Source organism: Bison bison, unplaced genomic scaffold, assembly GCF_000754665.1.
Source record: "Bison bison bison isolate TAMUID 2011002044 unplaced genomic scaffold, Bison_UMD1.0 scf7180017864307, whole genome shotgun sequence".
In the NCBI taxonomy this organism is placed as follows: Eukaryota; Metazoa; Chordata; class Mammalia; order Artiodactyla; family Bovidae; genus Bison; species Bison bison.
In genome coordinates, this window is record NW_011494879.1 from 10,466,667 (window position 1) to 10,478,397 (window position 11,731).

An 11,731-nucleotide genomic window follows, 5' to 3' on the forward strand; every position below is an offset into this window, starting at 1 on the left:
ACCAATCCATTCTAAAGGAGATCAGTCCAGGGTGTTCATTGGAAGGACTGATGCTAAAGCTGAAACTCCAATACTTTGGCCACCTCATGCGAAGAGTTGACTCACTGGAAAAGACTCTGATGCTGGGAGGGATTGGGGGCAGGAGAAGGGGACGACAGAGGATGAGATGGATGGATGGCATCACTGACTCGATGGACATGAGTTTGAGTGAACTCCGGGAGCTGGTGATGGACAGGGAGGCCTGGCGTGCTGCGATTCATGGGGTCTCAAAGAGTCGGACACGACTGAGCGACTGAACTGAACACCTCTAATTTAGTACTTACTTACTACCATCTTGTAATAATGGTAGATTAGTTTGAGTAAGCTCCGGGAGTTGGTGATGGACAGGGAAGCCTGGCATACTGCAATCCATGGGGTTACAAAGAATCAGACACAAGTGAGCAACTGAACTGAACTGATGTCTGCATAGTGCATTTCAAAATACAAAGAAGACATATTTCATGAACAGCTCTCTAACTAGATCTAAGATCTTAACTCCACAGCTTATTATCCTGATTTATATTTCCTCTTTCATCACATTCACTCATTCATTCAAGTACCTATACATAAAAGGCAGTTTTTTGGGTATGTACATACCGGAGTAATAACAAAGAGCTCACTTCCCATGAGATCAAACACCCTCACAGTTCCCATGCTTTCAGCATAGGCCAGCAGGGTGCAGTCGTAACTCCAAGCCACACGCCTCCACTGTGGTTTTGGGTCTTTCGGAACTAGAATGAAAAAGGAAGTGCTTTTAACATTATAAAGATAGTTAACATACAGCTTCTGCAGCAAGAAGAATATTCAAGTATGAAATCATTTCCTAAAGGTCTCTAACACAACCATTCAGGAGAAAAGAACAGCTCCCAAAAAGCCACTTCAAGGAAGAGGGGCAAAAGTAAACCATGACAAGCTTTGCCCCACTTACTTGAGAATTAAGTCTACTGACCCAGTGGTCTACTGAATGCTGAGCGTGTCCTCATCAGGTAAAGGCCCACGAATGATATCCCTCAAAATACTTATGAAATTAAGAGAGATCAAGAGCATAGAATATGGGCAAAAAATGATTCCAATCCAGGGAGCTAAGTTCCTCCAAAAGCAAAAATAAAAGAAAATTTCAACTGCCAATCTTTTAGATACGTATTTTATCTTTTAAATACGTTATTTCAAATACAGATGCTGAAGAAAAACAAAGGGAAATTATATCAACACAGTATTAGAAAGAGAAAAAATACATATTAGGCAAGGGAATCAAGAACTGTTTGTTCTCCATCACACAATTATAAAACTTGGAGAATCAACACCTTACTAATCCAACACCTGATTTTTTCTTCTGTTTCAAATTTTTCAGTACAATAATAGAAAGGCTACCAGCTGCAAAAGAAAAAGGGGCAGTGCAGCTCTGAACTGCATTAGGTTGGTTTGAGGTTTCTGCTGTTTCCTTTGCTTCCATTTCCCCATAGAATCCCAGAACTGAAGAAGCAGGAAGGACCAGTGCCTTGCCTTGACCAACAAAAACTCCAAATAATTAGGAGACTCCAGGTGACGCCAGGAGTCAGGATACAAACAAAGGCCAGAATCTCAGCTTGCCGCTCCCCCAACAGTGTTGGCTTCATTACAGCTCACAGTCCCTCAGCCAGAGCCTGGATTTAGCCTGAGGATTACTGCCTCGGAAGTGCTTCTGAAATGTTTCACCTTTTCTCTCTTCCTCTGCTAATATCCCAATTCAGGCTCATCATCTCTGGCTTAGACTCTCGTAACAGCCTCCTAACAGGTCTCCCCAACTTCAGGCTCTTCCCTTCTAACTTTTCCTCAACTGTATCCCAAGTTATCTTTGTAAAAAAGAAAGGTGAACAGAGCCCATCCTTCTGCTCCTTTAAAATCCCTGGTGCTTGTCCATTTCCAACAAAATCAAGTCCAAACTCCCTCACAGATGTGAACGGCCCTTCACCAAAGGTCCCCTCGGGGCTTTCCCGTTCGCCTCCCACCCCTTCCTCCATCATCCACCTTGGAGTTCACCAGCAGCACAACCACCGGCGCACAAACCATGCGGCTCCAGTCTGTAACCTTCACACACACTGCTGTTTCTCCCTAGAAGGTTCATCTCCAATGCTACTCAAAGGCTTCTTGTTGGTGACAACCATCTGTGGTAACAAACTGTCACCTCTTCCTTGACACTTATCAAAACTGTGCCCCCAAATATGCTCCACAAAAGTCCCTCAGCATTTATCGCATCAGACGATGTGCTTACATGAGTGTTTTCCCCACAAGTCTCTGAGACAAGGTCTTACTCAACAGTCCCATCCCAGGACCTGGAACAAGATGTTTCACTAATGAGCAAAGCCCAAGAAAAATCTATAATAATGGTAAGGGTTTACCATTCCTTAGGGACTAACAAACAATTAAACATGAATTATATAACTGAAGTCTTTTTTCCACCTAAAAGAGGAATATTATAGAATTCAAACCTCCCTCTTATCTCTACAATATACATAAAATATGTTCTGTTCATGGGAAAAATATACATGACTTCCTTGAGTTTCTTCATTCTATTTTTCAAAAGGTGAAAAGCATACTAAAAAATCCAAGAGAGGCCCTTGAATACAGGAGGGTCTAGTGAATTTTAAGCCTAACAAAGAACTGCATACACTTTGGAAAAGCAATTTTTAAGATGACAATAAACTGAAAAAAAAAGTCACTTCTCTGTCCTCACATAGCTTTAAAAAAAAATTATGAAACCTGTAAGTGAATTTACACACAGAATGATAACAACACAAGCTCCGAGACCCATATACTCGCAGATGCTATAGGAACACCAGCAAGAGGACAATTTAATGTCTGAAAAATATTAATGTGCTAAACAAACACTGCAACATTTTTCCATTATTTCTGTTTTACCTGTGATAACAGATATTTCCTTATTTCACTTTTATAGGAAGATAAACAGATTTATGTACAATATTCTGTATCTGTCTGAAATAAGCCCCATCTGAAGGGAATTTGTTTTTACTATCACTTCCAGTTATAACCAGCCACTCCAGAAAACTCAGCATGTGTTCTCACCCAAATAAAGATATGTTTTCACTACAAGATAAAATTTCACCTAACAATATGAAAATGAAGATGGTATCACCAGATTTTGCCAGCATTCTGTACGGTTTTAGAGATGAATGAACAGCACAGATTTTTACAAAGCCAGCGTCAACGGAGTTTTCTGAAAGTATTCAAAAATCTGACAATTACCCCATTCCTGGAGAAGCTGTTTATACCTGCTCTCATCCGGGACCAGCTGCTGAGCTTGCCTCCACCTCAGAGCTTCTGTCCACTTGGCCTGAAACTTTCTTCCCCTGAACCCGTCCCAGGCTCCTTTCCATCTTTCACATCGCCGTGTAAATCTCACTTGCTCAGGCAGCGTTCTCCAACTTCCCTGTCTTAGCAGCCTCAAGGCCCCACTGTTCTCCTCCATTCCGATGATTTCATGTCTTTCACAGCCCTTATCCCAAATCAGTATATATGTCTACTTCTCACCGTCTGCCTTGTGCATTAAACTATTAATTCCACAACGTTAGATGCTGTGTCCATTCTGTTCATAACTTTATCACCAGTGCCTCATACTCTGCTGGTACACAACAGCACCCCGGGGCTGAAGAAGCACACTGCAGTCCACTGCTCATGTACCCAAATTAGAAATGGAAAAGGGGAAGAACTGAAAATAAGGAACCCTGGGCTTTATTCTCAGTGATGCTGTCCAACGGCTGGGTGTGACCATGGGGCGATCACCAAGGGTTCAATGAACACGGTCTCCCAAACATTCTCTGACTCTGACATCAAGAACCAGTGAGCAAGAACAAACTAGCAGGACTAGAAGACACGCAGAGGAGTTAATTATCTAAATGTTCGCACATATGAGAAAAACTATACAGTCCTAGAACAAGGAAGTTCTAAAGCATAAGAAAGTTTGAAGCTATAAAGGAAAAAAAGAATGACAAGAGTGGCTACCACCCCCCCACAAAAAAAAAAAAAAAAAAACCTCTGTGAAAATAAGACATAACAAATGTAAAAGGCAAATGGATTTGGAAAAATATCTGCAACAAATGACAAAGGATAACATTCATACTATAATACAGAAATAATAAGAGAATAGTCAAATAAGGACATAGTCAATAAAGAAAAGTCAAGTAATCCAAGGGGAATATAGACAAAACGATATGAACTATTCACATATACACACACACACACAAAATAGCCACTTAACATGTTTTACTTAATAAATAAAGATATGCAAATTAGAAATGAGATGCTTTTTTCCCCCCTGCTAACCTGATGATATTTTAGAAAATGGGTACCTTATAGTACTGATTTGAACCGGTTAGTGAGATAACCTTCCTAGCTCATGTGATAAACTTACTGGAAACCTAAGAGTTTCAAATTTCTGGAGGAGTCAGAGAGAAAATATAATTGTTTTGTTTATAACATATAATTTTACCAAATTATTTTCATAATTAGTTTGAGAGGAAGGTTTTCCCTACTCCCAGAAAACACAAGATTCAAACCTGTAATTTTTCAGATAGAAACCATAAAAGTTATAAACATATTTGCTGGTTCATTCAGTCCTTTGTTAACTTTTGTGAAGTCATCAGGTTTTTCATTAGAATACCAGGACATATCAAAATATTAAGAACTTCATATAATTTCTAGGATATCTGTATTAGTAATTTTACCATACATTATAACATGAGTGGATTTATTACTCATTTGATAATCTTTTTCATGTAATTTAACCAATCAAATAAACACAGTTTAATATCTCCCTTTGGGATGTTTCAGGGGTCTTCTGAAGCACCCCAAAGTTAGCTAGAGGTCAAAAGAACTTCAAAAGAATTCTATTTAGGAAGTTTTATCGAAAAGATCAATTAAAAGGGTTTAGAACATTTGGTCAGATTTAGTCAATGTTGATGGGTGTATCATTGCTTGCTGATATGTCACAATAGGTGTAAATACCAAGGCTCAAGGTCTAGTGAAAGTCAGCTCTGTCATCTTGGACCTAGTCGACTAACCAGTTTTCTAATGGCTGTGTCATTTCTAACAAAATCCATTTATCTAACTAATTGTAATCCAATTTTGCATAACTCTGATCATGCATAACTGATCATGCATAACTCTTTTTAGTATTTTTTCATACTTTTTTTTTTTTTTACTGAAAACACACTTCCTACTTTCCTTTAGCAACCAAGAACTTTTATATTAGCATTTTATAGATTGGTGAGCATAAATACCAGTGATAATTTCTAAAACCCTTGCTTTCTTAGAACGTTTTAGGATGGCACCAAACATTTTTCATTTATAGTCCCAAATTTCTTTAGTTTCTCTGTAAAAGGAAATTAGTGTTTAGTAGTAAATGTTTCAAAGTCTTATTTTATTTGGAAATGACCTAACTACTCAATAGACTTCCAACACTTAGCACACTTGGCACAACCCTTAGAAATTTAAGTTACACCAATCTGGAGAGACTATTTTAGATAGATATTTCTAAAGAATAATTATTCTTAATAGAGTTTATATAAAAGCTCACCTCATTTACATTTTTTTTTAGAAGTTTCTTCACTCGAGGTAATGTCCTTGTTGACAAACTCGTAACAGGTATAATATTTAACTTATATTAAACCTAGGTACAGTAAAAATATTATACTTACTGTTAATTACTCTAAGACATCTCTATATTAGATAGGTCAAAAACAAACATTAATATCAGGTATTTATTACTGAATATTTCCTAGTTCACATGAACCTGGAATTTATTGTTTAATTTATAATTATTTGATTTGTAAGCACTTAATTTGGTTATATTTGATTAAAATGAGGGTAATTTTAGGGAGAAAAAGATGCTTTAATAAATGTTAAGTCCCAGTTTGTTAATGGAGGTCTACCAATGGAGGTAGTAAGACTCATTTCTTGGATAGTTCTTTGCTGTTATGTGATATTAATGTAAAATTTAATTGAATTCTTAAAGAACACCCTAAGTTTGTTTCTGAAGCTTATCTCAGTAATCTATCTTTGGATGAAGATCAGATGCCTCATGACCTGCAACCAGGACTGGAAAAAGACATAATTTAAGGGACTGTCTCCAACCTGGATAGGAGTTTTTTATCAGGTACTCTTAACTAGCTCAGGCTTCCCTGGTGGCTCAGAGGGTAAAGCGTCTGCCTACAATGCGGGAGACCTGTGTTTGATCCCTTGGTCAGGAAGATCCCCTGGAGAAGGAAATGACAACCCACTCCAGTACTCTTGTCTGGAAAATCCCATGGACTGAGAAGTCTGGTAGGCTACAGTCTATGGGGTCGCAAAGAGTCAGAGACGACTGAGCGACTTCATTTTCACTCATGGTGCTGATAGTGGAAAAAGAATGGCTTCACTCATACCTTTGACCTGGTTGTATAAAGTATAACTTTCAGGAAGGAAACATGGCAGTAGCTACACTTTGAATACTATACCCACGGACAAACAGGATGTCTTTTCCAGCATTGTTACAAGGGGAAGGGGACAAAGATAAGAAGAGAAAGAAAAAAATAAGCCACAGTACACCATGTAAATTTCCACAAATAGGGAAATAGATAAATAAAATGGGGTTCACATTCTATGAAGAATGCAAATTAAGATAATACAATCTTGTTACTTTTCGATTTCATTGTTTGAATTTGTTACAATTATGTACTGCTTTTGTAATTAAAACGGAAAAAAAAAACCAGAGTAACTAGTTTCAGATTAGGCCTCCCAGTATAAAAATAAAATATGGCAAAGAACTATTTTCAGATGGTTTATTACAAGCAGGACAAGATGTGATGACAGGGAGAAAGGGAAACGGATGAGGTGAGCCCCAGGCTCGCCCTCGCTCTCTGCCAGGAAGCACTTTCTCCACTAGGTGTATGAAGAGAGACCTCAGACAGGACATGGAAGTCTAACTGAACTGCGATGAAGGTTAGAGTTTGGAGCTACCAAGCTGACTAGAATCTGCAAGGCAACCTTCCAGACGAAAGTGGGTAAGGCAGAAAAGGAACGCTGAAAGTATGCAGAGAGGAATCCCTGGGTTTCTGGCCAAACACAACTTTGTACACACTTGGAGAGGATGAGTTATCAGAGGGAGAACAACTAGCAGATCTTAGGGAGGATCTGAAATGGTAATAAGTTCCAGCTAGCCACAGTGGATGGAGAAGGAAATGGCAACCCACTCCAGTGTTCTTGCCTGGAGAACCCCAGGAACGGCGGAGCCTGGTGCACTGCCGTCTATGGGGCCTCGCAGAGTCGGACACAACTGAAGCAACTTAGCAGCAGCAGCAGCAGCAGCCACAGTGGAGAGACTTCACTGAACACTTTGAGCATTTCTAAGAGATCCTGGACAGGCCTCATCTTAAAGTAGAACTGATCTAACCCTAAAATAAAAGCTATTGTAAAGCATATCCTACAACACTGATAAGTCTTAAAAAATTAAGCCAATCCACAAAGAAATTAACTTCCCAAAACAAAATGCAATACCCTTAAGAAAAGATAACAAATACCAGACACTCTATAACACAGCACCCATAATGTTGAGCATATAATCTAAAGTTGCAAAGTATGTGAAGCAGGAAAGCATAACCCATATCATGAAAAAAAAAAAGAAACCTGTCAATAGAAATATACCCAGAAATGATACTTATCGAGGAATAAGCAGACAAGGACTTCAAAATAGCTATTAAAACATATTTTGGGATACAAAAAAAAGTATAAACAAAGCGAATAAATAGGGAATCAAAAAGAATCTGATGGAAACTATAAAATGCCCAATTACTGAAATGAAAAAGGTAATACCTGAAATGAAAAATTCATTGGATGGACTTAAAAGCACATTAAGCACTGTAGAGGAAAAAAAAAGTTTAAACTGATACCTTGAAAACTTCACAAAATAAACTACACAAATTAAAAAAGAGGGGAAACTGAAAAAATTAATAGAATATCAGTAACCAGTGGAATAATCACAACCAATCTATAAGTGCCAGAAGAGGGGAAAGAGACTGAGTTAGAAAACTTTATTTGAATTTTAAATAACATCCATAAAATTTTAAATGTGATGAAATCTACAAATCCACTGATCTTAGAGGCTTAATGGACCTACAGGAAGATAAAGTAGAAAAATGAAGTCAAGTCATATTGTTAGAGGAAGCACACTGACTGAAACCACCCACCCTGGCCAGACACCATAGTAACTATTTGCATGGAGTTGTTTTACCACAGGAGGTCCTGGTAAGGAACATGGAACTAATAAGCCTCCACCAACCAAAGAGTTTGGTAAAGGTCAAAATGAGACACCACATGTCCAACCACGTCCCAGAATCCTTCTCTCTGGCATCCATCTTGGCTGAACAAGGCGTGCACCACCAGGAAGGAGTGTGAGTCAGAATGATTGGCTAAAAACAACCCGGAAACTAATTCCATCACCAAAACACCCGAGACTGCAAGCCATGTGACAGAGCTGTTCTCCTGGGTTCCCTTACCCTCCTGCTCTCCACCTGGGCGCCCTTTCCCAATAAAATCTCTCGCTTTGTCAGCACATGTGTCTCCTCGGACGATTCATTTCCGAGTGTTCGACAAGAGCCCAGTTTTGGGCCCTGGAAGAGGTCCCCCTTCCTGGAACAATGATAGTCAAATTTCTAAAATCAGTGATAAAGAGAAAATCTCAGAAGCAGCTGGAAAAGAAAGACATTACCTACAGGAAAACAGTAATAGAAACGGCTGTTAACGTCTCATCAAAACAATGCAATGACCTCTTTAAAGAGCTGGAAGAAAAAAAACAATCAACCTGGAATTCTATATCCAGAGAAGATATTTTACAAAAATGAAGGCAAAAATCAAAAATGGTTTCAGATCAACAGACCTGCATTACAAGAAACACTAAATAAGGTCTTCAAGTTGAAGAGAAACACTACCAAATGGAAACTTTCACAAAAAGAAAAAGTTAAAAATAATAGAGGTGGAAAATAGAAGAAAAAAATAAGAGATCCATCCTTGTTTAATTCCTTAGTTACATGACAAAAAATTAATAATATACTGTAGAGGTTTAACATTTATTTAAAAAGTTAGAAAACAGTACAAAGGAGTAGGAGGGAACAGATACACACTGTATAATTAATTTTTAAATGTACATTGTAAATCCCAGAACAAATGCTAAAAGGAACAGAGAAGAGATAGGACAAATAGAAAAATAAGACACAATATATAATGAATAATGCAATAAATGAGATCAAAAACACTCTGGAGGGAACAAATAGTAGAATAATGGAGACAGAAGATAGGATTAGTGAATTAGAAGACACAATGGTAGAAATAAATGAATCAGTGAGGAAAAAAGAAAAACAAGTTAAAAGAAATGAGGACAATCTCAGAGACCTCTGGGACAATGTTAAATGCCCCAACATTCAAATCATAGGAGTCCCAGAAGAAGAAGACAAAAAGAAAGACCATAAGAAAATACTTGAGGAGATAATAGTTGAAAACTTCCCTGAAACGGGGAAGGAAATAATCACCCAAGTCCAAGAAACCCAGAGAGTCCCAAACAGGATAAACCCAAGGTGAAACACCCCAAGACACATATTAATCAAATTAACAAAGATCAAACACAAAGAACAAATATTAAAAGCAGCAAGGGAAAAACAACAAATAACACACAAGGGGATTCCCATAAGGATAACAGCTGATCTTTCAACAGAAACTCTTCAGGCCAGGAGGGAAAGGCAGGATATACTTAAAGTGATGAAAGAAAATAACCTATAGCCCAGATTACAGTACCCAGCAAGGATCTCATTCAAATATGAAGGAGAAATCAAAAGCTTTACAGACAAGCAAAAGCTAAGAGAATTCAGCACCACCAAACCAGCTCTCCAACAAATGCTAAAGGATCTTCTCTAGACAGGAAACACAAAAAGGGTGTATAAACTTGAACCCAAAACAATAAAGTAAATGGCAAAGGGATCATACTTATCAATAATTACCTTAAACGTAAATGGGTTGAATGCCCCAACCAAAAGACAAAGATTGGCTGAATGACCACAAAAACAAGACCCCTATATATGTTGTCTACAAGAGACCCACCTCAAAACAAGGGACACATACAGACTGAAAGTGAAGGGCTGGAAAAAGATATTCCATGCAAATAGAGACCGAAAGAAAGCAGGAGTAGCAATACTCATATCAGATAAAATAGACTTTAAAACAAAGGCTGTGAAAAGAGACAAAGAAAAACACTACATAATGATCAAAGGATCAATCCAAGAAGAAGATATAACAATTATAAATATACATGCACCCAACATAGGAACACCACAATATGTAAGACAAATGCTAACAAGTATGAAAGGGGAAATTAACAATAACACAATAATAGTGGGAGACTTTAATACCCGACTCACACCTATGGATAGATCAACTAAACAGAAAATTAACAAGGAAACATAAACATTAAATGATACAACAGACCAGTTAGACCTAATTGATATCTATAGGACATTTCATCCCAAACAATGAATTTCACCTTTTTCTCAAGTGCACATGGAACCTTCTCCAGGATAGATCACATTCTGGGCCACAATCTAGCTTTGGTAAATTCAAAAAAATTGAAATCATTCCAAGCATCTTTTCTGACCACAATGCAGTAAGATTAGATCTCAATTACAGGAGAAAAACTATTAAAAATTCCAACATATGGAGGCTGAACAACACGCTGCTGAATAACCAACAAATCACAGAAGAAATCAAAAAAAGAAATCAAAACATGCATAGAAATGAATGAAAATGAAAACACAACCCAAAACCTGTGGGACACTGTAAAAGCAGGGCTAAGGGGAAGGTTCATAGCAATAGAGGCATACCTCAAGAAACAAGTCAAATAAATAACCTAACGCTACACCTAAAGCAACTAGAAAAGGAAGAAATGAAGAACCCCAGGGTTAGTAGAAGGAAAGAAATCTTAAAAATTAGAGCAGAAATAAATGCAAAAGAAACAAAAGAGACCATAGCAAAAATCAACAAAGACAAAAGCTGGTTCTTTGAGAGGATAAATAAAATTGACAAACCATTAGCCAGACTCATCAAGAAACAAAGGGAGAAAAATCAAATCAATAAAATTCGAAATGAAAATGGAGAGATCACAACAGACAACACAGAAATACAAAGGATCATAAGAGACTACTATCAGCAAGTATATGCCAATAAAATGGACAACGTGGAAGAAATGGACAAATTCTTAGAAAAGTACAACTTTCCAAAACTGAACCAGGAAGAAATAGAAAATCTTAACAGACCCATCACAAGCATGGAAATTCAAACTGTAATCAGAAATCTTCCAGCAAACAAAAGCCCAGGTCCAGACGGCTTCACAGTTGAATTCTACCAAAAATTTAGAGGAGAGCTAACACCTTTCCTACTCAAACTCTTCCAGAAAATTGCAGAGGAAGGTAAACTTCCAAACTCATTCTATGAGGCCACCATTACCTTAATAACAAAACCTGACAAAGATGCCACAAAAAAAGAAAACTACAGGCCAATATCACTGATGAACATAGATGCAAAAATCCTTAACAAAATACTAGCAATCAGAATCCAACAACACATTAAAAAGATCATATACATGACCAAGTGGGGTTTATCCCAGGGATGGAAGCTG

The 11,731-nt window shown here is 37.7% G+C and overlaps 1 protein-coding gene across 2 annotated transcripts in view; it reads right to left on the reverse strand.

Moving 5' to 3' along the window:
• NBAS (neuroblastoma amplified sequence) overlaps positions 1–11,731 on the reverse strand; it is a 334,237-nt gene that overhangs the window by 299,180 nt on the left and 23,326 nt on the right. For both annotated transcript variants that reach the window (XM_010852089.1, XM_010852088.1), the window contains exon 7: positions 637–770. In XM_010852089.1, coding sequence (XP_010850391.1) covers positions 637–770 — 134 coding nt within the window. The remainder of the gene's footprint in view (positions 1–636; positions 771–11,731) is intronic.